This window comes from Anabrus simplex, chromosome 1 (genome assembly GCF_040414725.1).
Source record: "Anabrus simplex isolate iqAnaSimp1 chromosome 1, ASM4041472v1, whole genome shotgun sequence".
Taxonomy (NCBI): Eukaryota; Metazoa; Arthropoda; class Insecta; order Orthoptera; family Tettigoniidae; genus Anabrus; species Anabrus simplex.
In genome coordinates this window covers 479,450,882-479,473,947 of record NC_090265.1, presented here as the reverse complement: position 1 = coordinate 479,473,947, position 23,066 = coordinate 479,450,882, and the positions used below count along the sequence as shown (strand labels likewise).

Genomic DNA, 23,066 nt, shown 5'->3' with positions numbered 1-23,066 from the left:
ATCCATGTTGTTCTTCCTCAAGTTTAGGTTCGACAAATTTTCTGATTTTTCTCTCCAGGATGGTATCATATATTTTTAACCAATGAGATAGAAGGGTTATGCCTCTATAGTTGTTACCCTTCTTTTGGTCACCTTTCTTAAATAGTGGAAAAATCACTCCTTGCCTCCAGTCACTGCGGATTTCATTTTCTTCCCTAATTTTATTTAGTACTCTGTACAACCATTGTATTCCAGGTTCTCCATGTGCTTTGATCATGTCCACACTGAACTCGCTCAATCCTGCAGACTTGTTGTTTTTCATTTTACATATTACTGTTTCCACTTCCACCCAGGATAAACTTTCTACATTATAACTTATAGGGTTTACAAACATGCGAACTCCCCCCGAATTAAGCGGAAAACTCCCTACTTTTGGTCCTTCCTCTCCCCTGATCCCAGAGGCTTTGAGAACAGATTTAGTATTCCTGTATTTTTTGAAAATCCCAGGTTTTTCCTCGTTCTTTAAGTATTTGGAGAGAAGTTATGTTCAGTGGGCACTGGCAAGACAGATGCGTGCTGAGTGTAACGCCAGGAGTCGGGTATGGTCATTTCGACCGGAAATCGATAAAATGCCAAACGCTTACTTAATATGCTATTTATAATTGACAATAATATGAGATAATACTATTTAAACACACACTTTTTGACATAAGAATTATAATAATGAGATTGCCTTTTCCTGATGAAATTGAAAATACAAATTCATGTTCTGTTTATGGAAAATACTTTCAAAATGATGTTTAATTTCATTTAACACACATCTAGACAATGCTGCTTCTCAACAATGAATGATAACAGTGCACTTTCCGCATTAAAAATAAGTCTATGCCATGAGTCGCGTATGGTTGAATAGAACGGAGACATGTAACGTGAGGAGTCGCGTGCGAACGAAATGATCGGATAGCCAGCTTGTCGCTCACTGAAGGCCTGGAGAGGGATAACAATGGTGTGACAGAAGTGTGGACGAGTCTATTGAAAGGTACTGAGGGGAAGGAAGTATAATACAGTGCTTGCGGAAGGATTGATCGAAATAAACAGAAATGGTTGAAACGACCGGACGCGGCCCCTCACGGTTTAAACGTGACAGATTATCTAACATAATGCATTTTATATTATCATTTCCACATAACAGTGCTGACTGTGAGGGTATATTAGCATATTCATGAGGACAAAAACTTAATTCAGATCAAAGCTTTCCGAAAAAGAATTCTAGAAAAAATTAAACCTTAAAACCCATTCAACAAGACCAGTGCTTTAAGCATAAAACTAGTTCAGAAATTTATGAAGAGGCCTAAGGCAGTTGCAATGAAGAGGCATGTGTTCTAAAGCTCAGATTCATACAGTATTTCAGTATTTATAAAATAGTGCAATATTTCAGTATTTAAAAATAAATGAATAAGAGAAATTATGTAAGTAGTATGTGTGAAATATTCTTCAAAGTTATGTCATAAAGGTGTCGGGATGCGCTGCAAAAACAAAATCTCCTGATTTTTCTTTTTCTCTTTTTCCTTTTGAAAGTTTTCACGTCTGGGTTTAGAGGGTCATCTTGTGAGTCATCAGTTGTATTACAGTTCAGTAAGAGATTAAAATATTTACTGAACTCTGTAATATTTCATCTTCATTTCTAGTTACCTCTCCATTTGGAAGTTCTACTGTGTTGGTAGTACTATTATCATTTCTTTTGTTTTTAACAGTGCTGTACAGGAGCTTCTTGTATTTGTCTTGCCCTATTCTGTTGGCAAGATCTTCTTTTCATTTCAGTTTCTCATTGTCAACTATTCTTTTGACCTGTAATCTTTTTTCTCTTTAAAATGATAGTTTATCCTCAATTTCACTTGGATTTCCTCACACTCTGGCACGGTACAAAGCTCTTCTTGCATCATTTCTAGCTTTGACAGCAGCTTTTAAATCCTCATTCCACTATACTGTTACATTTGGATTTTCTTATTTGGCTCTGCCTTTCACATACTCTCTGTTGTCTTCACCAATACTCTCTTCAGGATATTTGCAGATCTCAGATCTTCTTTTGGTAACATCTTCCAAACATTTTCTCAAAACATTTCCTTCACCATTGGTTCAGAAAGTCTCCAAGTTTTTATTTTTTGGTGTTCTTTTGTTGTAGACTTCAGGAGGTGTTCTGTTTGTAATATCTGCAACCAACAGTCTGTGGTCTTCCAAATTTTCACTAGTAATTACTTTGACATCATTTACAATCTTCCAAACTTCTTGGTCGATTAGCATATAATCAATTACAGTTCCATATTGATCGTCTCAACTATATCTTTTGATCTTATGCGTATCCCTTTTCTTGAACCAAGTGTTACTTACAACCATATTGTTCCTCATACAAAGATCCAGCTTATGTTCGCCCTCTGCCGTTCTATTCCCCGTTCCATAAGGACCCAGGGAGGATTTGTAGCCCAGTCTGCCTGATCTAACCTGAGCATTAAAATCTTCCATTACTACCAAATTTTCACAATCCATATGTTCTTCCAAGTTGGACAGGAAGGCTTCTCTTTCTTCATTTGAACATCCTGATTGTGTAGTATAGACCTGGATTATATGATATTTGTCTCCATTCCAATTTACTGATACTTCAATTATTCCATCACTGACAAATTCAGTCTGGCTACAAACATATCTTTATGAAGCATAAAGCCCACTCCATTTCTTGAGTCCAAGTTATTTCCAGACCAGTATAGTTCATGCAACTCGTTGAGCTTGGGGCCGGGAGAGCGCTCGTATGAATTGCATGTAAATAACAAGCACACATAATAATGCATAATCAAAATAAAATAATTTCTCACCTTGTCACAGAATATGTTGAAAATGTCTTCCAACTGCATCTACACATTTCTGGCTTCATCTAAGGAAATTAATTCATACGCATTACTTCATCTATCAAGATAGCCTCAATTTTTCTCATGATATTTTGTTTGAGTTCATCTACAGTGTGAAAATGGGAGTGTTGGCAGCAGTAACTGCAAACAGGATAATAGGGCCTATAGTTTTTGAAACCACAATCACTGGTCAGAGATACAAGACTGCCACTTTCATACCATTTTTTAACAGTTGACGGACAGTGAATGCCAGCCTGGGTATTTCCAGCAAGACTCTGCAACTGTGCATATGGCTAACGAGTCATTAAGTTTAATTGAGGAAATTTTTGGCAACAGAGTAATTAGTAATGCTCTGATCTTAACAAAATTTTGTATAGGAATGTTTGTCATTTGAACAAAATTGTAGGTGAAGTCTGAATATAAGGGACTACCTAACTCTCAGGTCACCTATAAGATGTCAACGCAAAAGACCTGCATTAGGCCTCTCCGGAAAACAGGCACCATAGTTATTATCATAATTATAATACTCGCCTGGTAACCATGACCACTAAGGCGTCAAGTCTATATGGTGTGATAGCATGGTTAGCTGGTTTGAGTCCCATTGGTCCAAAAAAATGTTTACCACCAGAATGTCGGCCAGCAGGATAAGAGAGGTGATGGTATGCACATTCTAATCACTAGATTGCATGTGTAAAGCTTGGATTTAATTCTAAACCTCTCCAGTGTTGATATAAATTGGGCATATGATGTTGGTGGTGATTCGTCCTTTTGGATGGTGACTTAAAGCTTCGAGTTGACCCCTAGGTGTTATATGACAGGAATAGGCTACGGCCGACACTTGGTTTTTTACCCTCTCCCTACCTCAATATCATCATCATTCCTACATCCAGACATGCAGGTCGCCCTTGGGCGTCAAATAGGATCTGTACCAGGTGAGCTGAACATGTCCTCAGACATTCACAGCACTGAAAGCCATACGATTAATAATATACCGGGCGAGTTGGCCGTGCGCGTAGAGGCGTGCGGCTGTGAACTTGCATCCGGGAGATAGTAGGTTCGAATCCCACTATCGGCAGTCCTGAAGATGGTTTTCCGTGGTTTCCCATTTTCATACCAGGCAAATGCTAGGGCTGTACCTTAATTAAGGCCACGGCAGATTCCTTCCAACTCCTAGGCCTTTCCTGTCCCATCGTCGCCATAAGACCTATCTGTGTCGGTGCGACGTAAAGCCCCTAGCAAAAAAAAAATTAATAATATAGTAATACTAGTGGTAATAATAATAATAATAATAATAATAATAATAATAATAATAATAATAATAATAATAATAATAATAATCTGTTTGTGAAGTTTTCACTTTTCAGGGCAAATGATAGTCTATTACAATAAAATAGTACTGGTAGTTATGAACACATTCTGCAATGCTGTATATTTAAAACAATAATGTCTGAGCTTAATCTGATGGTAGTTGATACTTGGAATAAGTGAAAGTTGCTCTAAAAAGGAGCAAGTGAACTTTGATGAATAAAATTTTGTATTTATACCTGTATCATTTCATTGTCATATGAGAAGACATATTGTATGCATGATGTTTTTATGAAACCTGTTTTAATTCTTATTTGTATTTAAATGGAATTTAGATGAGATTTAAATTGCTTTCTTCTTATTTGTAGGTTAAATAATCTCCTTCAAGATATTGGCTCAGAGAGTGATAAGAAGACTATCATTTTTGTTGAAACGAAGAGAAAAGTTGAAACCATCACGAATACCATACGTCGCTTTGGGTGATTATTACTTAAAATTTGCTTGGTAGCATGTGTTTCTTAAGTAAACATTTTGAAATGACATTCTGTACTTATCTCTTTTTTAGGTTTCCAGCTCTGTGTATGCATGGCGATAAATCTCAACATGAGAGAGACTATGTATTACGTGGTAAGAGCAGCATTTATTTTGTAAACTTCCTGTATTTTCCACTTTATTTTCTGTTTTTGGAGGGACCATGGAAAAAAAAACTTACAACATGAGAAAACAGAAATTCCAGGAGTGAATTAAAACAGTCAACAATTTGGCTAGACATCACAAAAATGAAATGATTATAATTATAATCTTACAAACACTTCTAAACCAAACCCACCCAAACTACAGTTCTAATGGGCCCTCGCCTACCAAACAACTGCTGCTAAGCCTGAAGGCCTGCAGATTATGCATGGTCAGTATGACTAATCTTCTCGGCTGTTATTCCTGACTCTCTAGACCAGGGTCGCCATCTCGCAGTTAGATAGCTCCTCAATTAAGGGTTATCATGTAGGCCGAGTAGATCAGGAACCAGCCCTCATATTCAGGCAAAAATACCTGACCTACCCAGAAATGAGAACACGGGGCCTCCAGGTGTGAGGCAGGTAACCTAGATTGCGGGGCCGGCTTCGGACATTGTGTGAGTTAAAAATCTCTGTACTTTACACTGTTTTACTGGGGAACCTTCGTCAGTTTCCCTTGAAAACTTGTTTCAGATCAGCAGATTTGATCAGCCATACTCTCTAATAACGTCAAGCCAAACAAGTCAAACACAAGTAGATTTCAAATTCTCTACAGCAGCCTAATAAAATAAAACACAATATATACAAAAGCGCCTAACATGATGGCAAAATCCCTTCTGTTTTAATTTGGTCATCTGTATACAGTTCGTAGTAAGTTTATGGAAATCTTGTACTGCGTAAATTAGGCCTACGTTTACTTATAAAGTTTATAAGATATGGATGCTGATTTCCATAGGGAACCTGAAATTTGTCCCAAATGAGTAAATTTATAATACCAATATAGTTGGTCCGTTATTGGACATAATAAATTTTCCACCTCAGCACAGTACGGCTTCGCCCCAGGTGCTAAGTTGGGCTCATCACTTGGTAAATAGCACACACATCAAGACACATGGCTAGTACATACCGTGGAGGATCTCCTTCTCCTTCTCGGGATTGGTCGGCCACCAGCTAAGCTAAGTAGCTGTTTGGCCAGTGTCGGTTGGTTTAATATCTAGAAAAGGAAATATTGTGAGAGTATATGTCATACATATATAAGCGGAGTAGTTTTAATTGATGTTGTGGCACCGAGGGAACCGCAACCCAACAAGGGATCCCTAGAAGCAGTCTGCATGCACCCGCTGCGTCAAATCCCTGTGACACCCCGTTTATTGAGTAATTCAAAGATACAGACTACAGAGAAATGATGCAAATATATTTAAATCAGATTGTAGTACGAAAATGTCGAGACATAAAACAGGTCATTTTTTCTAGTGGGTAAGCTTGAAAATGAATTTGTGTGCATAGTCCTTGAAGCACTGACGTATTAACATTGAATGGATAAATAACTTTAAAATTCACTTTTCACACAAGAAACTGAAAGTCACTGCAAGCAGTCTTGCAATAACAAAAAATAAAAACAGCACTGTTTGTGTATCTGGATTCTGTGGTACTAATGGAAGATGTAATATATTAATAGTACAAAGATGTGAAAGAGTTAAACACTGAAATAATTATACATTCAAATGGAGATGAAAGAATGGTTGTGAATGACAACATAATGTGTACAGACTGAGATGATATATAATGGTGAATAACGACATAGGGAAATGTACACGTGAACAGGGGTGTGGAGAAAGAATGAAGTGACTCTGTATATGAGAATGAATTGTGAGGGCACTTGTGGTGCCATGATGATCAGTGCACACAGCGGTGAGAGCGCCACTGCTGCCAGGAGCATCCCAAGTCCGAAAAAACTAGATATGAACTAATATTATTGTAAGGCAGCAGTGGAGGAGATGAGAGGAGGAAGCTACATGATAGGAGGTGGGACTAGGTAGGATGAGGCGGGAGTGCGCTGGTGAGGTAAGATCGCTTGGGTAAGGTGAGAGAGGGGTAGGGCCTCAAAGACACTGGGGTTATTGAACTGGAGACCGGTTGTGAGGTAGTTGAGGCGGAGGTGTTTCCGAGTCCTCCATTTACTTACCGGTAAAACATGGGGACTCAAAACTTCCCAAATCTTGAACATATATAAAACTATTATTCGACCTGTCCTGACATATGCTTCCCTGTCATGGCTTACTGCCAACGGCAGATGATATGCAAACTTTCGCAAAATAGACCGACATGCCTTACGAATTGCTTACCCCCCCCCTTTTCTCCTTTCCCACCATTTTAACTCGCATCCATCTGCAAAATGCAGGTCGTTCAAATAGAACCCCTTGATTATTTTTTATTTTTTTTTTTTTTTTTTCCCAATGAAAGGTTTTGAATAAGTCTTCCAAGGCAAGGCCAAACAGGTTTGAAGAGATTGTCACCTTGGCAAACTCCTTTGCCAACTGCGATTTTATTGGTGATGAGGTCTTCATCCACTCTGACAACCATTGTTGCTTGATCATAAAAGTTTTCCAGGAGCTTTATATACCTTGAGTTATCATGACATTTTGAAGTGCCTTCATGATTGCCCAAATCTCCACTGAGTCAAAAGATTTTTTTTTTTTTTGTAATCAATGAAGGCCAGATGAATCTTGATGTACTCAATGGTTTTTCCAAAAATAGTGTGGATGTGTTCAACAGTCGAGAAACCTTTACAAAATCCTGCTTGCTTGGCAGGTTGATAAAAATCTAGTTCTCTTGTGAGGCGGTTGGTTACAATTTTAGTCAGGAGCTTGTAAAGATGTGATAACAAACTCATTATCAGGGGCATTAAAAAAATATGGTCCTGTTCTTGTCAGAGTTCAAGGACAAAATAAATTGTAAATACGTACATGTTTTTTTTTTTCTTGATCCTTTCAGTGACATTTATTCTTGATCAAAATTCTAATTCAATACTTTTATCAGAATATGAACTTCAGTATATTATATTTTATCTTTGTCTTTCAGAGTTCCGCAATGGCAGATCTCACATCTTAGTGGCTACAGATGTGGCAGCGAGGGGCCTAGGTTTGTGCCTTCTGTTTTGTAAGCCTAGATTAGTTTGATTGCAACAGTGAGTATACCTGACAGGTTTGAGATGAAGTTGAAAGCACTGGGTTTGTAGCGTATTACTCCAGACTGGTTGACGATGCTGTACTCCTTAGTCTTCCTTGTGCTCTCGGGGAACTTTTCTCCTTTCCCATCTAATTTAAGGAGGAAACGAGCATCATACAATATAGTTAACCATCTTAACCATTCTTACCGGAGCTCAAAGTAGTTGGCTTTGGTAAATGCAGTCATTTTTATTATTTTACTATCTCTTTATTCTTCTGGGAACAGTGATCTCTGAATTTTATTTCAACTTGGAACACTTTTTTTTCTTTCCCCATTACATCCTAAATAGAGTTGGATTACGTACTTTAGGTTTACCTTTTCTTTTTCATCTTGTTATGAAACTGTTATTTGTACTTCTTGAAGCCGCATTGCCCTACTCGCTAACGGTTGCTTCCATAAAGATATCCAGCAAGCATTTACATCCCAGATGTCCAACAACCAGGGAGAGAGAACAGGAGCGGCCGGCAGCTAAAGCCTTTGTCGTATATTAGGAAAACAACTGACAGAGTACGGAGGTTACTGGAATCCCATGGGATGAAAACCATATATAGACCAATGAAGGAACTACTTAGGTCTGCCAAAGATAAGTGCCATCCTCTCTTCGCAGCAGGTGTCAACAAGATCCCGTGCAGCTGCGGCCAGTTTTACATAGGCACTACAAAATACAGCATCGCCGCACGACTGAAGGAGCACAACAGACATAGGCAGCTGGGACAAGCAGATAGATCATCAGTCGCTGAACACTCGCTGCTAACAGGCCATGACAAACAATACAGGGACACCAAAGTACTGTCAAGTACTGTCAAATACTGTCTTATCACACCCGGCTACAAAGGGAAGCCATTGAAATCTTGAAGCAACCGTAAGCAGGAATATGAACAGATAAAGAAAGCCTGGTTTCCAGTCCTGAAAGCCTTAAATCTTGAAGGACACGATGGCCGAGGCGGAACAGAAAAAACAATGGGTGATCAGTTGACCAAGGCAGGTCGATGTAAATCGGGCTCCTTAATGCTTCAACCATTGGTTGAAGAACAGACAGTCGGCAACCGCCCCTCCAAAATGGCGGACCAGTAGGCGGGCAGTGCTCCGTAGCCTGCACTATACAGGGTTATTCACCTAAGATGTTACATGGAATTAACGTCTAAACCATTAAAGATATCGCTATTTTGTTTTCATATTCGTAAATGATACCCACAGGCTTGTAAAATAATGTACTACTTATTCTCATAGGATGATTAATAACTGAGATATTGGTACTAACTCCATATTTTGTAATGGAACGGCATAAATACATACAGCTGGCCTAAAAGTTCAACTGCGTACAAGTTCAAATATGTAAGTATTTTCAAAATCGGACAGTTATTTTTGAGATATCAATAAAAAAAGCATTTGGGATTTTGCGTGCCGCATCAGACAGCATGAGGTCTGCAAGGATGTATTGGCGAGCAAGCTGTTTCCTGACATTGATTCCAGCCACAGAATGGATACCAGGCATGTACTGTATTCTGTGTTATGTTTATTTCTCAATTCATATAGTAGTATGTATTGTACACTCAAACCAGTGACAATTATAGCTTTCGTTATGCTCATTTGAAGTCAAAGTCATTATTTTATTCCTTTCCAAAACATCACCCCTCGCTGTCCTGCCATGATTTCGCCTGTCATACACACTGTGCAAACCCATCATATGTGTATGATATGCTTATATTGCTGTGGCTGGAATCACACCCAGGAAACTGCTTGCGCATCAATATGTCCTTGCCCGACTGCACGCTGTCTGATGCGGCATGCAAAACCACGCATTCTGATCTTGCTGAGATCTCAAAAAGTAACTGTTCGATTTTCAAAATACTTACATATTTGAACCTGTACACAGTTGAACTTTTAGGCCAGCTGTATGAATTTGTGCCATTCCATTTAAAAATATGGAGTTAGTATTGTAACAATTTGACGACTACCAATAAATAATAAACAATATATAAATTGAATAAACGGTGACTAAAATAAATATAAATACCAAGACAATGGGCGCCACCTGTAAAACAATTACAGGAATATATAACTATGTAGAGCAATGAGTAACTCCCTCTCCCAAGGCGACGGTCATCAGGCTTACGAAGCTCCAGACTTACTTTATAACCTTACCTGTTTACCCCTGAAATTAGATTTGGTTAGCATGCCAGGTTCATCCATACTCTACTGATAAAAGATTCACTGCAAGTTTCCTTCCATGACTTTACTCCCAGAATAAATAAAAATATATATAAATTACCTCAATAATCATCACTTGATGAGACCAACACCTGTTCGCCGTTTACGAGGTCTAATTACAAACGTCTACAAACCACCAACATGAAGAAAGAAACATCACTTTACGAGACCAACTCGTGTTTGCTGTTTACAAGGCAAATTACAAACCACTAAAAAATCACCAATTTAAAAATCACTTATCGAGACCAACTCTTGTTTGCCGCTTATGAAGGCAAATTACAGATGTCTACAAACCACCATAAAATTATTTTCACTATTTACATTTATCACACCTTCAGGTAAGAGTCGCACTGCACTCTACTGTTGCAGAAGAAAAGCCTAATCTGGTAGAGAAAAGTACGACGACTTTCTCTACGTACAGATGCAACCTTCTTTACGAAGAGCATCCCTAACCTTCTTTACACACTTCATCGACGTCTTGAGTCCTTCTTGAATGCTGCACAGGTTGGTGTAACGCCTCAGGTTTCTGCAACTGAAAGTGGATACTCAGCCGACGATTTCCTCGACCAAGAATCAGCTCTGTGCTCAAACACACATCCACTACCGAATCTCGATTCTGTACGCATCACCACATCCACTGTACATGATCTCGTAGAAGAATTGTAGTCCAACTATTATACAGAGTTGGAGTTACAAATAAACACTTAAGTAGCGTCTTTGACCTAACAGCCACCAGAAACTCATTAGCATCAGCGACATATAGCGTGCTCACTCCGAAAACGATACTCAAGAACAATACAACATTGCCTAGGACTATGCGCAAAGTAGCTCCCGCTCGCCGGTCCGAGTGAGAAACACACAGAATCAGAGACAGAAGCACAATCAGTATCAGTCAGAAACAGCATTAGAATGACTTGCCACACACGCGTACCTGCTTATATAGGCTTGCTACACGTGGTTATAGCATCCTGGAAAGTTTACTGGTAGCAACGCTCTCACAGGCACTTCTTGACGCGTCACTCAGTCAACCCAACCTCGCTTAAAACAAAGCCCTCGTATCGGCTATTGAGTGTCTGATGTGACATTGAACGTCCACTCACGTTTATCCACATTGATCCACTCCAATTCTTCAGCCTATACTACCTGCCGTACCCCATGTTTCCAAGTCACTTTGTTGCAACACATCCAACTGACTTCAACCGTCCTTCCCGATATAGTCGCAGTTTTCCCGGTTGCACAATCCTTACGGCTAAGCCATATTTACAGACTCTTACCCAAACGGAAATTTGTACAAAATATAATGATGCACATATGCAATATTTCCTAACTACACATTCTTCTTATAATATTACGTTTTTACATTCTCAATAAACAAAATTACATGATTTTAACATTACAAACTATATACGAAAATTTCCTAACCTAAAAATTCGGGGATCGTACATATGTACGGTTACAGTATCAATATCTCGCTTATTAATCACCCCGTGAGATTACGTAGCACATTATTTTACAAGCCCCTGGGTATCATTTAAGAATCTTTAACGGTTTAGACGTTATTTCCGTGTAACATCTTAGGTGAATAACCCTATATATAATGAAATATGATTCCAACACCACTTCATTCCACTGAGAGCATTGCTTTTATCAAAATGAGTCAGAATCCTTGATAATGCCGAACGCAGTCTCTTTGAAATGTCGGGACCATCGCATGCTCCTGGACCACGGCCTACAAGCCCAGACCCTGACATGAGATACTTTATCTCTAGCCATATGCTAAATAAATATCTTGGTGCTTCTTCGTATGGTATGAGATTTATATAAAGTAAAATATCCGAATACAGTACCAGTATTTTATTAGTTTGCTTTCCCCCATTTATTATGTTATCCGCATTTATAGTTTTCCTGCATCCATAGTCATTTTCCCCCCTTCCCCTTGAAAAATAAAGCATTGAGGTGTTACTGTAATTTAAAATTGAGCCTTGGGATTCTCTTTTCAGGCCAAATAATTTAAGCAGGGGTTAGGGATTCATCCCTAAATGCTCTGTCACTGATGTATGGTTCCCTAATACTGTAGTGTACATATAACTTAACTAGAATTTTATTGCTCTTACCATATTTAGTCATGTATTGTTCAGACTCAAACATACTTTTCATTAATACCAAAGGCAAATTGTGAACATATATGTTGTCTACAGCAGAATTTGCTATTTTAAATTGTACAGTATTACTCTTTTACATTCCCACATTTTAAATTTTCCCATCGTTTGCAACATTTTTTGTTGGTCCCCTCAGATTCCTTATGCTTGCAACGTATTCAAATTCTCATGTTTGTTTGCGACATTTTATGCTTCCTGCCATTTACGCCACATCAGGCCGTTCAAGATGGGAAAGAATGGAAGTAAAATGGTGTCGCAGCTAACCTATAACGCTTCAAATAACCATGGCATGATGACCAAACTGGACAGCGCATACTTTACGATGACACATGGCTGAAACTATCCAATTACGAATATTGCAGAAAACTACACGAACCACGTAACTCTGACAAACGGGTTGCCTGTTCAACGAATTTATGCAAAACGCATGACAATTAAAAAAATATATATATTATTAACATGGATGTGGGTTCTTTTTGGGCTGTGGATCTATCTGAAATTTGCATGAACAAAAAAAACACCGTTACCAGGCAACGAGTACATCAATCATATGGATGGAAGTTCGACGCCATTTTGGTGGACGGAAAGGTATGTTTTTGGAAAATGCATATAAAGTGGTGAATATTCATGGCACTGTAAATGATGATGATGATGATGATGATGATGATGATGATGATGAAAAGCTCAGTGAAGTGATGCCTACTAGTGCTGAGAAAAGTGCAGCAGTGGACATTTTATGTAAATATGTATCTGTAGACGGGCTTGAAAATATTTTCATAATTTGCATGAACTTGAAAAACAAATAAGAAGTGTGAATAGAGATAGTTTCTTGAATATTTTGTAGGCAGCAGTGATTGTGTAGTTTTCCATCTGGAATAAGTATGCGTTAATGTTGTAAATAAGTACAATAGTAGTAATTTAAATATTCCATCCAGAGAAAGAAAATTTGTTGCATGTTAGATAATTCTATAGCCATTGTAAGAAAGATAACTAGATTAAAGTGATACATTGTATTACACAATATTTAAACTACCTACTGGTACCCTTCTCATGGTCATTGAATCAGCAGAATTACAAAGGCAGTGTAGTGTCAACAGTTAATTTACACTGGACCTTTATTTGAAGTAAGTACTGTAATAGGCAGGGGTATGATATTTGGTATTAACAATAAGCGCAGCATTTTTGGAAACTTATTATGTGCGGAAAACACACATCTCATGAATAAAGTCAGGAAATTGTGATTTTTTTTATTCACAAATAATCACAAAATCATGCCAGTGGCACAAATTTAGCACAAGAAATCATGTTTGTGTAGACAAGAAAAAGCGCTGCCATTTGCCTATGTATGTGAAGAAGCGGAAAGTGGCATGATCTTTACTGGAAGTAGTAGTAGTCAAAAGCGTGTAACCCTAACCTCAAAAGAACTAATGACACCTAGAGGCAAAATAAGGAGACTGAAGTTTGTATGTTTTTTATGTTTTTGATTAACCCTTAAACTGCTATGCACGAGATATCTTGTGCGCAGTAGTACGTCACGTCCCTGCTGTGCCTGGGATATCTCATCGGCAATTTCAGCTAAATTTCTGAAAAGGAAATGAATACCTTTTGGAGTTTCCTTTGTATTTCAAACCTGAGCGGCAACAATCTACATCTTTTAGGAGGACAATGGACCATCAGTCAAAACACAGACTGAATTTTAACTCTGTCTGTCTGTTAGGTCATCAGCCCAGAGGCTGGTTGGATCCTCAAATAGCACCACTAAAGGTTATGCGGTTATAAGGAAACCCCAAAACCCAATGGCAGCACCAAAATGAGGCATACTAGGCAAGATGAGGAGTGAGGTAGTTTTCCATTGCTTTCCTCACTGGGTCAGAAAGTACTATTGCAGCACGACTGACCCTATGAGCAGCACCTTTCATAACACTCGGATGCACTAGTCGTGCTCTGAATGTAATTACTCAGCACTACCCATACCCCAGCAACTTCCATATTGTCACAGCCATGGATGAGACTGAGACTTCGGTGAAAGCTACACTTTACTCTGGCCTGTGCCAAGGGATGGATACAAAAGTACTGTATCCATCAAGAAATGACAGCAGGCAGATTTTAACTCTATCTGCAGTCAAATATCTGAAATAATGCACTCCTCAGTGCACAACCTATGTTGGCAATCCTGCAAAGCACCTGTGTCCAGGGTATGGAAAAATGGCTTTAAGTAGCAGACGGCGGGTGCTTTTGGGGTTCGAACTTACTTAGAAGCTGTGAATACTCTTAAATCGGAAGAGGTGTACTCGGATATTGGTGATTTGGGTAATGATTGTAGTCCTAGTGACAGTGATAGTGCTGAGCCTCAACTGCCAGCTCCACAAACCAGGAAAATAATTTGTTCTGAGTAATATGTTTAGTCTTGTAATACATAATTTTGATGACAGTTCATCAGGATCACTCGGTATGATTCGTGATGAATCAACTGCTTTCAGTGTATTTCAAATTTCATGTCTAGAGACAGATGCCTCTTATTTTTGCGGTTGTTACATTTCAAAGACAACAGCAGTCAGGCTGAAGGTGACAGGCTGTATAAAATAAAGCCTGTAATTGACCATCTCAGAAACAAGTTCAGAGAAACTTTCACCCCGTTCAAAAGAATTTGCGTTGATGAAAGGTAGGCATTCATTCAGTTTATCCCATCAAAGAGAGACAGTTTTGGAATGAAGACAGTTGTTATCTGCGATTGTGAGACTGGATATGTGCTGGATTTTATTGTTTACAAAGGGCCGACTACAGAAATAATTCCTGAATGTGAATTTGGTGTATCAGGTGCAGTTGTTTTGACACTATTTGAAAGGTACTTGCAGAAAGGACATATACTATGGTCGTTTGATGAGAAGTCTCGTGCATGCTAGGTAACGGGTGTGGAGGATAAGCATGGCTGCTGCGCATGTGCCAATCTCAAGTCTCAAGGCCCAACAAGAAACATCGGTTCCATCTGCGGTGATTCTGGTGAACTAAGGTGCGCTGTGAAGTTTCAAACTGGTAGTGCAACTGTGCTTTAGTTGTAAGTACTGCGTAATGAAAAGTTTAATAATGAACACGCATCTCTTTCAGAGAGCTTGCACTGTTTATCAAGACTAATGTTGGTAGCTTAGTGTAGTATTTATTGTGTGTGCTATACTACAAGCTGCCGCAACTTCTCATGAGATGCAGAGAGTACTGTGGATAGAATACTGGTATTCAGATCTACAACTGTATGACCACTTAAAAAAAAAAAAAACCCCAACAGGTACCGTCAGGAAAAACAAGAGGGGTATGCCGAAAGTTACTAAAAAATTGGAGAAAGGACGAATTGAATCAAGGGCAACAGATAACATGATTGCCATCACCAACAGGTGGGTTCGATCGTAAGGAAGTTTGTATATTGACCACATGACATACTGACAACATGAGACCTAAGGAAGATGGACAGACAGACAAGACCCCATTGCATTATTGACTATAAAAGGTATATGGGTCTTGAGTGTGTGCAGAAAGTAATGAAATGGTACCAAAAGTTCTTTTTCCACAAACTGGACATCACCGTTCTAAATTCTCATGCCCTCTTCAATGTCAAACCTGGACAGAACATATCACTAGCAGATTTCCAGCTATGGCTTATAAGGGAACTCGTCCAGAAATGCCATGTTTCTAGACAAACTAGCAAAACAGGATGTCCTACATCTGGGGACCAACAACTCAGACTGATGGAGAAGACATTTTCCATCCCCCCTACAACCTACTCCAAAAAAGAAATTTCCTACAAGATGCTGCCAGGTCTGCTCCAACTCAACAACTGACTAAAAGAGGAGGCGAGAGAACCGGTATATGTATGTCAAATGTGACATGGCTCTGTGTGTTCACCTCTGCTTTGAAATATACCACACGTTAGTAAAGTTTTGAAGACTGACACATTGGAGGGGCAGCTGTAAATAATGAAACAATTTGGTGTCGATTATGTGAGTTGATATTTTAGTACTGTTTTCTCTACATTTCGTATGTTGGTCAACCCTGATTTAAAATTAATTTTTTTAACATTCTTAAATAATGGACTGTTCTTTGAATGCTTTCTATTAGGAAGAAATTACTCATACCTGATCTGTTTAAGGCAATGGACCAATGAGTACTTTGGCTATCATGGACAACCCTGATTTATAAGTTAGCTAAAGTGTTTGACATTCGTAACTTTTGAAAGAGTGTTGTGCAATTTGGTCAGAATTTAGTACTTGCGAAAAAAGGAATATCAAATATTTTTTTGTAGGATAGAATATTTTTGGATGGACAACCCTGATTTTCTCTATTCTTAATTTTTATGAAAATATAAAACTGAAAGCTATTCTGGAATTTTTTGTTGTCAGTTCAGATGAAATTTCTTATGATTTTTGCACACTTTTCATATTTTTAGTTTTAAAAAAATGTAATTCAGCACGGAGGGTTCTGATAGTCGTTCACAATATTAGCAGTGAAAAGGTTAAAGATGCATGGGATCACATTCCTGAGGGCCACCTCATGAAGTCCTTCAAGAAAAGCAGCTTTTCAAATGTAATGGATGGGACAGAAAATGACAGAGTTTGGAGTCCAATGATGAGGCTTCAAGTTCTGCAAGCGAATACAGGAGTGCTGACGGAGATTATCTTAGGCCTATCTTTAAATATCAAGTAAAATGCTATGAAATATTCCTTATGATACTCGTTATACCATGATTAGTCATTTCTTCACTTCTAATAAAACATAATATTCCACTTTTCTTCCATTTTAGTTCCAGTTCTGGTTTTTCGTGGACTTCTTGTATAGATTATTGCATGTCTGAACTATATCCGGTCACGTGTTCTTGCGTTTGTCTTGTGTTATCATCTGTACTGGAGCATTTCAAGCATTACACTCTACGGTTACAGTACACTCGTGTATTAGGATATGCAGGAGAATTTTTTTTAATGATTTGATTTAAAAGCAACTTGCGAATCACATCAGAAAGGAAGGATTTGTGCGACAAACGCCTGAATAGTGATGTCCATAAGAAAAATAGTCAGTCTCAAGTACACAGAGGATAGCAGTTGTCAATAGCAGATACTCTCGAGAATGCCAAAAAGGTTAAAACAGGTACCGCCAAATGGGGTGGCGTTGACAGATTTAACATTTCAGATTTAAATATTTCTAGAACGAAAAATGACAGGAACCACATTTTTCTTTTAAAATTTATGATGCCACTATTAGGCAGTACCATATGGGTGACAAAACAGGCATGAGGGAGTTTAAAAAAAGTAACTATGATCGCTGTAATATGGTAAATAAAAATATAAACAGACTCTGGGATGGGTTTAAAGCAATTGTTGAGGAATGTGAAGATAGGTTTGTACCTTTAAAGGTGGTAAGGAATGGTAAAGATCCACTATATTATAACAGAAGTAAAGAGATTAAGAAGGAGGTGCAGGTTGGAGCGAAATAGTTAGAAATAGTTGTGGAAGTAAGGAGAAATTTAAGAAACTTGCTAGGAAATTGAATCTAGCAAAGAAGTCAGCTAAGGATAGCATGATGGCAAGCATAATTGGTGGTCATACACATTTTAGTGAAAAATGGAAGGGTATGTATAGGTATTTTAAGGCAGAAACAGGTTCAAAGAAGGACATTCCAGGAATCATTAATGAACAAGGGGAGTATGTATGCGAGGATCTTCAAAAGGCAGAAGTATTCAGTCTGCAGTATGTAAAGATTGTTGGTTACAAGCATAATGTCCAGATAGGGGAGATGAGTAATACTAAAGAAGTATCTATGATGACAATGACATTTACAGTAAGATACAAAAGTTGAAAACTAGAAAAGCAGCTGGAATTGATAAGATTTCTGGGGATATACTAAAGGCAATGGGTTGGGATATAGTACCATATCTGAAATACTTATTTGATTATTGTTTGGTTGAAGGAGCTATACCAAATGAATGGAGAGTTGCTATAGTAGCCCCTGTGTATAAAGGAAAGGGTGATAGACATGAAGCTGAAAATTACAGGCCAGTCGGTTTGACATGCATTGCATGTAAGTTTTGGGAAAGCATTCTTTCTGATTATATTAGACATGTTTGTAAAATTAAGAACTGGTTTGACAAAAGACAGTTTGGGTGCAGGAAAAGTTATTCCACTGAAGCTCAGCTTGTAGGATTTCAGCAAGATATAGCAGATATCCTGGATTCAGGAGACCAAATGGACTGTATTGCGATTGACCTATCTAAAGAATTTGATAGGGTAGATCATGGAAGACTACTGGCAAAAATGAGTGCTATTGGACTAGAAAAAAGAGTGACTGGATGGGTGGCTATATTTCTAGAAAGTAGAACTCAGAGAATTAGAGTAGGTGAAGCTTTATCTGACCCTGTAATAAAGACAGGAATTCCTCAAGGCAGTATTATTGGACCTTTATGTTTTCTTATATATATATCAATGATATGTGTAAAGCAGTGGAATCAGAGATAAGGCTGTTTGCAGATGATGTTATTCTGTACAGAGTAATAAATAAGTTACAAGATTGTGAGCGGCTGCAGGGTGACCTCGATAGTTTTGTGAGATGGGCGGTGGACAATGGTATGATGATAAACAGGGTTAAGTCAGGTTGTCAGTTTCACAAATAGGAAAAGTCCTCTCGGTTTTAATTACTGCGTTGATGGGGTGAAAGTTCCGTTTGGGGATCATTGTAAGTACCTAGGTGTTAGTATAAGAAAAGACCTTGATTGGGGTAATCACATAAATATGATTGTTAATAAAGGGTACAGATCTCTGCACATGGTTATGAGGGATTTAGGGGTTGTAGTAAGGATTACAATAGAGTAAAATAATATATTATTATTGGTCCACCTTTTCAATACAAAATGAAAATTACATAGGGACTAGTTTCGACCTAGTAATAGGTCATCATCAGCCTGAAGTAAGTCAAAGATCGAAGAAAACATAAACAATGTAAACACAAGTACAGTCTCTTTAAAGGTACATACCAAGTGGGAAGTTGAGTAGAGATATATTAAAAATAATAACTCATCCAAATTGACGAAGCACTGAGCGGAATTTATGTAAAGTTCGGTGCGCCGTATATTATAAAAGACCACTGTGCACTAAATGATGCAATAAAGAAGAATAGTAGGTTGAATGCTGGCTTCTTCTTAGCTGTTGTATAATCAAAGATTACGTCGTGTTTTATAAGGTATTGATAGACGTCAAAATACATGGATGTTGGAAGGCTCTTCAGTTTTTTGAACATGGCAATAGTTGCGTGTGGAGGCTTAGGAAACCAGAGAAGCGTTATATTACGTTAAAAAATAGAGATCCTTAAAAAAGTCCCGTGCGTTGTATAAATTGTGGAAATGGAAATTGAAAAAACTTGGTTCTTAAGCGATAATGTTGTTCATTCAGAGATCGATTGAAAATAAAGAATCGTAACATAGTCTTCTCAAGATGTTCATAAACCAGAATTAATAGACGATGCGAAGTATGATGCTAGGAGAAAGCTCTTCTGCTTCTCTGGTTTCCTAAGCCTCCACACGCAACTATTGCCATGTTCAAAAAACTGAAGAGCCTTCCAACATCCATGTATTTTGACGTCTATCAATACCTTATAAAACACGACGTAATCTTCTTCGATTATACAACAGCTAAGAAGAAGCCAGCATTCAACCTACTATTCTTCTTTATTGCATCATTTAGTGCACAGTGGTCTTTTATAATATACGGCGCACCGAACTTTACATAAATTCCGCTCAGTGCTTCGTCAATTTGGATGAGTTATTATTTTTAATATATCTCTACTCAACTTCCCACTTGGTATGTACCTTTAAAGAGACTGTACTTGTGTTTACATTGTTTATGTTTTCTTCGATCTTTGACTTACTTCAGGCTGATGATGACCTATTACTAGGTCGAAACTAGTCCCTATGTAATTTTCATTTTGTATTGAAAAGGTGGACCAATAATAATATATTATTTTACTCTATTGTAATCACAGTTCAATACGGATCTATCATTATGAAACTTATTTCTTTTAATTGTAGTAAGGATGTAAAGGAGAGGGCATATAAGCCTCTGGTAAGACACCAACTAGAGTTCCAGTGTATGGGACCCTCGCCAGGATTACTTGATTCAAGAACTGGAAAAAATCCAAAGAAAAGCAGCTCGATTTGTTCTGGGTGATTTCCGACAAAAGAGTTGCGTTACAAAAACGTTGCAAAGTTTGGGCTGGGAAGATTTGGGAGAAAGGAGACGAGCTGCTCGTCAGTGGGTAGGGTCTGACACATCCCACTCTGAAGAGTCTAGTGTCAGACCTAAGACGAAACGCTGGTTAATAGAGCAAACGCCGGAAAAGCCATCCATCTAATTTTTGATCTGATAAATGGTATGTTCCGAGCTGTCAGAGGAGAGATGGCATGGGAGGACATCAGTAGACGAATAAGTTTGAGTGGTGTCTTTAAAAGTAGGAAAGATCATAATATGAAGATAGTTGGAATTCAAGAGGACAAATTGAGGCAAATATTCGTTTATAGGAAGGGGAGTTAGGGATTGGAATAACTTACCAAGGGAAATGTTCAATAATTTTCCAATTTCTTTCCAATCATTTAAGAAAAGGCTAGGAAAACAACAGATGGGGAATCTGCCACCTGGGCGACTGCCCTAAATGCAGATATTGATTGATTGATTGATTGATTGATTGATTGATTGATTGATTGATTGATTGATTGATTGATTGATTGATTGATTGATTGATGTAACAAATCCTATTCCAACATTCAAGTTTGTAACTTCTGCATCTTTGTTAATATTTATTAGTTCTTCTGCCTGCACAATTCTTGTGAAATTCATATTGATGTATGGATCTAGATATAGTAAATGGTAATAATACTTTTGGTTTCTCTAGATGTGGAAGGAATAAAAGTGGTGATCAACTTTGATTATCCTAACTCATCAGAGGACTACATCCATCGTATTGGTCGTACTGGTCGTAGCCAAGAGTGTGGAGTGTCTTACACATTTTTTACTCCTGGTAATAGTCGACAAGCCAGAGATCTCATATCTGTCTTGAAGGAAGCAAATCAGTTTGTGACCCCTCAGCTGGAAGACCTTGCTAAGCGCTCAGGAGCAGGAAACAGAGGTGAGTGTTACGACTTTTGAAAGTGTGTTGTGTAACAATAGGTGTCAAACTTGTAATTGTTCTGACCACTATGAGGTTTTAGACAGTGAAATATAACAGGTAAAATTATATCCCCAGCTATTGTTATTAACATAATGTTTTGTAGTTGGAAGAGCTGTTAATATTGTACATTTACCCCTGGATATATTTATTACTGTTGTGTTTTCAGTATCTTCCATTTAAATATGTACATTTTTAGCATTCCTCATAGATTTCCTCATTGGAGATTATTCATCTCCATCACAGAACTTGCTTGGGTCAATGTTGGTTGCTGCCTTTCACTCAATATTCTTTGCTTGAAATGTCTGGCTCCCTGGCTAGATGGTCAAAGTAGTGACCTTCTGTTCAGCCGGTCCACTAGTTTGAGGACTGGGCGTATGTCGTATACACATCTCTTTATTTACGTACAATGCTGCTTAATGTTATGGACAATCTTTGAGTAAAACATGAAAGTAAATCAATCCCAAATGAAAGTAACAAAATGCTGTTAAATGAAGTCAGATGATGCAGGAAATATTTGATTAGGAGAAGAACATCATAAAGGAGATAGATGAATATTGTTACTTCGGTATCAGAATAACCAATGATGACAGAAGTAAGGAAGACACAAAATGCAGTCTAGTACAAGCAAGGAAGGCCTTTAAGAAAGAAAAATGCTCACTTCAAACATAGATGTGGAAATTGGAAAGATGTTTTATATATATGAGAGAGAGAGAGAGAGAGAGAGAGAGAGAGAGTGAGAGACTAGAAGCTTTTGAAATATGGTTATTTATTTATCATATGATGAATGTATATACACCAGGTGGCTCTTGAAGGACGTACTTTCTATTTATAAATGTCCCGCATGCACAAATGATGAACGGGATGTCTACCAACTGATTTTCACAGGGGAACTACTGCCAGCAGGCAGGTTACGTCAAAATATGAAGAGATAAGAATCGGAGTGTCGCTTGCAGCCTGTTACTCAGCCACACCAGTCTAATGCACCCCTTGCATTAGTAAACATCGTTTTCAACCGTATAGTTCTAGGCTGGTGTATGGTACAGCTGCACTATATTTGCTGTCTGCATATCGGCAATGGCTAGTGTCTTCAGCAGCGATGAATACACAGACATTATTTTAAACTGGACAACGTGGTCGGAATGCAACAGAAGCTCCAAACTGACGTATGCCTTCTACACATGTATTTCACCGAACAGTATTAGTTTTTGTTTCATACAATCAACTTTTTTATCAAGTGGAATGTCTACAAGTGTATAAATTAATAAGTTATTAAATATCCTTTACTGCATCTTTGGCGTGTCTACCAACAGTAGCGGCGAATTGATTAGGGGTGGGGTGAGGAGGGACAGTCACCCCCCTACCACTCACTTTGTGGAGTAAACACTACATTTTTATTCCACTTTACCCAACTGGAATTAGGAATTATTTTTAAAAAGCTCTTTGTACAAGCCTTGTTGTCTTATATGCTAAATCTTTCCTTTATTTTATCTAATTAACATAATTATTGGCGGAAATACGCACAAAACGCCGTTTGTCGGGGCTAAGCGACTTGTATAGCGCTACGGCAAGTAGTGGAG

The 23,066-nt window shown here is 38.2% G+C and overlaps 1 protein-coding gene across 9 annotated transcripts in view; it reads left to right on the top strand.

The window, feature by feature from the left end:
* LOC136856971 (uncharacterized) overlaps nucleotides 1-23,066 on the top strand; it is a 164,454-nt gene that overhangs the window by 134,778 nt on the left and 6,610 nt on the right. For all 9 annotated transcript variants that reach the window (XM_067135279.2, XM_067135281.2, XM_067135280.2 and 6 more), the window contains 4 exons: nucleotides 4,553-4,663; nucleotides 4,750-4,811; nucleotides 7,778-7,837; nucleotides 21,214-21,447. In XM_067135279.2, the coding sequence (XP_066991380.2) occupies nucleotides 4,553-4,663; nucleotides 4,750-4,811; nucleotides 7,778-7,837; nucleotides 21,214-21,447 (467 nt within the window). The remainder of the gene's footprint in view (nucleotides 1-4,552; nucleotides 4,664-4,749; nucleotides 4,812-7,777; nucleotides 7,838-21,213; nucleotides 21,448-23,066) is intronic.